This window comes from Morone saxatilis, unplaced genomic scaffold (genome assembly GCF_004916995.1).
Source record: "Morone saxatilis isolate NCDOM2014 unplaced genomic scaffold, NCSU_SB_2.0 Contig20, whole genome shotgun sequence".
Lineage (NCBI taxonomy): Eukaryota > Metazoa > Chordata > Actinopteri > Moronidae > Morone > Morone saxatilis.
In genome coordinates, this window is record NW_023339763.1 from 8,120,531 (window position 1) to 8,124,584 (window position 4,054).

A 4,054-nucleotide genomic window follows, 5' to 3' on the forward strand; every position below is an offset into this window, starting at 1 on the left:
AACCACCAACTGTGATGCTGCATTTATCGAACGACTTAATAGTAAAATTTAGAATTTTAACTGAAATATGATATAATTCCTTACCTTTACTCCCAATCTCTTAATAATTAAAGCTATTTGTCAAATTTCTTTTGACCTACAAACATATAACCTAACCAAAGTTGTTTAAGTAATCCTGTCAGGGTCTGAGATTGCTACAATACAGAAGGAGAAGCAATAAACACACCCTTTGAGACACGTTTTAGAATAACTTTACCATATAGCATTACTCATTATGAACTAATATGTTCTTTAACAAAATATGAGTAATTCAGAATATGGTAATTTCATTGTTTTATTTGCAGTTGCTGTCTTCTTGTTATATCTCCAAAGACATTTGATAGGATGGTACACTGCCTTTTTGCCCCTTAATGTACTAAATGGCCCCTATTTACACTAAATCATAGTACAGCTGAACAACTTGTTTGTTTACTGAGTGAGTTCCCCAGTGTGGGATAAAGGTTCAAGCTCTGTGTGGGCAGTGGTTCCATTGGTTCCCAGTGTAGAAAGACATTTGTGTGGCATGGGGAGGTCGTCCACAGGCTGGCAGAGCAGCAAGAATCGCTGAGGGAAAAAAAAAAGATACAGGAGTGAAGTGAAATCAACTGAGTTGCTGAGGATAAAACATATTGCATTCTTTATTACTAGGTGGATACCAGGACTCATTCTGTATTACTATGTACAGTACAGTGATAGCATACAGTAAAATTATTCTGCTTTGTAAAACAATTTTGCAATTATATTTTGCAACATGCTTTGTTGTTTGCAATTACATAAGCAGAACTGAATTGAATATTCTAACACCCACAAAAAAATATCTAGAATATCACGCTTTAAGCAGGGTGTGGCTTTCTACAGTCAAACCAAATGTTTTTAGGTAATATAATCCCACTAGTGTTTTCTGCCAAACTGTTCGCATGGAAGAGAATCTAAGAAAACAATTCTGCTGTGTGATTCATCCATACCACAGAGCTCTTTATGAATGGAGGAACACAGACTGTAAACAACCTTTTAATAAATGAAAACATAATTTTTTAATACTGTTTACACAATAAAGTAATCCCTCACAACAGCACAAATATTAACTGCCAACAAGCACAAAATTACCATATCATCTATAAGATTTGGTTTTTCCATAACTGTCTATACTATGGACAGAATAAACATACGTATACATTCTCTCATAGGGCTAACTTCTAGTCAATGAATAGGTAAATTAAAATATTTACCATTTGAACCACTGATCTATTGTATATCAGAGGTTAAACATTTTAATGATCAACACAAAAATCAATTAAGAGCCAAAAAAAGGATCATGCTCACCTGCCGAAGAGTGCCTTCTCCCTGCATCATTTTATATATCACAAACAGTGGGATGAGGGAGAGGGAGACAGTGGCAATGAACCAGCCCAAGATGTTGGCCCAGAGTGGATAGACATAACTGTGACTGAACTTCAGCGGGGAGTATTTGACAATAGAGAAGATGAATGTGCCCTGTCATTGGAGGAGACAAAGTGGATTAATATTAAACACTGCAATCTGCAACTCAGAAGACAAGACACCTACCTAAATTAACCCTAACCTCACAAGCTTTTCTTCTCCATAAAGTCATTACGTACTGGACATCTTAAAATGGGGGATGCAAACCATACCATACAGAACAAGTGGGGGAGGGAATGTAAAACAGAACATAAAGATAAATACGTTTATGAGCATGATGCATATTCACTTTGAGACATGCATATTGTTTATTTGATGGCAGTAGTTCACGTTGCGTGTTTGCAGTTTAAAGTTCAACTTGGAGGAATTTCAAGTTAACTCCAAGCCAAACGAGGAAGAGGTAAGGCAAGTGATATACAGATATTACAATGCAGTAAATCCACCATCTGTGTGCATCAGTGCCTGCGATTGAGCTGCACCTAATAATTCTCACTAGGGTGGTTGTGCTACACTCTCATGAATGTACACACTAAATATAATATCATTCATCAAATGGAAACAGACACAAGAAAGATAGTAACACACATGGAGGAAACAAATGTGATATGAATGAAAGGACTGAACGCTTACAAAACAGATGAAGGGAGTGATGTAACTCCAGCAGTACTTCATTAATGGATATGGACGATAACCAATCATGTCTGTGATGTTGCTATAGAAACGATCAGCACCTTTAGTGAAAGGAAAAATATTAGAAAGGTAATTTTTTAGATTGATTAACATACCAAATGTACATACAGTGGCTTTTGCCCAATAGAAACTAGTTTTAACCCAAGTTTCTCATAATCTGAGTAAGAGTTGTTTCTCTTTTTTTGTCAACAGAATATAGTCTTTTACGTGGCTGGTTGTATTGTCTGTGACTTACCGTACACCCAGGCAATGCTGACAGACTGGCAGAGGGAGAGGAGGAGCAGGGTGGTGCCGCTGCAAACATGATGGTCTAACAGCTGTAGTAGGTACATCCCTCCCTAAACACAACAAAGTAACAATAATAATCTATATTATGAAATATTAAATAAATAAAGATAATAATGACTAACCCCAGCCTTTTGCAGCCAAAAGTATTACATATTTTTTTTCTCTTTTTTCTTTCAAGACCTGACCATTATAAATAGAAAAATTATGACAAAAGAATGCAAAACTTGTTCTTTCACTGTAACTGTACCCAAGTCCCAATGAGGGTAGAGGGATGGGGGTAGGGGTTAAGGGATGAAGGGATGAGGGATGAGGGTAGGGGTTGATAGATGGGGGTAGAAAAAGGGTTAAAGGTTGAGGAATGAATGGGGATTGGAAGGAAGGGTGAGGAATGAACAGATGGAAGAAAGGTGGGTTTATTGGCGGATGGATGAATGGACAGAAGGATTCAGTGAGATGGTAAAAAGGAACCAAGTGGGTTGTGAGACTCTGAGTGGGGGAGCTGTGTCTTCATATCTCTTGTAGAGAGACCGAGTGGTTCCTGTATTTGGATAAGAGAGATGGGAGAAAAGGAAAGAAAGGGTTCAGGGGGAGAGGGATGTGGAGGAGGGATAAGGTATGCCTAAGTACATTTTGAGCGGACATGAGATGAGTGCAAGGCGTGGTCTTTGTTCCCGAACCTAGTTATAAAACTTAATTTTATACCAGCGTCACATTATCAAAAAAATGATTTCTTCACAGATATATTTATCTTCCATCACTAAAAGAATTAACAGTATTTTACAGTAAGTTGTGTAATTTTTCTTTGACAGTTCTGCCCCCCAGCTCTGCCACTCCTTAACTCCCTTAATCATGTCTTTGGCTTTTGTACTAGAGATTTAGACGTCTAAGGTGTGAGATATTAATTCCCATAACACTATACATGAGAAGGCTGGCAAGAAAGACGCTGCTGGAGGGTTTGGCAAGCTTTCCTGCTAACCCTCTTGTAGAACAAGAGAGGGAGGTTAAAGTGCATCTGAGGTTTTCATTTTCTGTAAACTAGTGTGCAGTAGCTTGAGTACTTTGACAAAAACACATCTGTATTGAATGGCTTTCTAGTACAGTAAGAACAGTATTCATTGTGTTTGGCCGAGAAACTGTAACCTGGGAACCAGACGAATCTGAGAGCTCATGTTTTATTTGTTCTGGCAGATACATCCAACTTTTCAATTTCGTTTGAAATTCAGTATCAGGGAAGTCAGTGCATTTTGTGAGTGGGACTTTTGTGACAATACCTATGGCGGGGGTCTGGGTCATCACTCCTCAACCCAAAGGACTTTTGTTTTAAAAGTTCAGAAACCACAATTTTAAAGCGTTTACAATCAAAAAGCAGAGTCAATAATGATGGTTAATGACGAATGTATGTCTGATCAGCATACTTCAGACATCATAGTCTAAATTGACAATAGCAAACCTAACCAGGGTGTCTAGAGAATTGTTAATTTTAGAGAACGTTTTCCTGCATTTGGATGAATTTATGGAGTAATTGTGTTGCCAAAAGATGGTGTCGGGAGAACAGAGGGGAAGGGGGGCATTGAACTACACTAACATTGTATGAAAA

General features: G+C 37.9%; 1 protein-coding gene across 1 annotated transcript; it reads right to left on the reverse strand.

Moving 5' to 3' along the window:
* Positions 1-6: 6 nt before the first annotated feature.
* On the reverse strand, positions 7-2,507 carry LOC118331144 (sodium- and chloride-dependent betaine transporter-like; the record flags this gene model as incomplete). The annotated part of the gene is given in 4 exon segments (XM_035665917.1): positions 7-603; positions 1,363-1,533; positions 2,110-2,210; positions 2,405-2,507. Coding segments are annotated over 4 exon segments (510 nt in total), but the record flags the coding sequence as incomplete, so codon positions are not given.
* Positions 2,508-4,054: the final 1,547 nt, after the last annotated feature.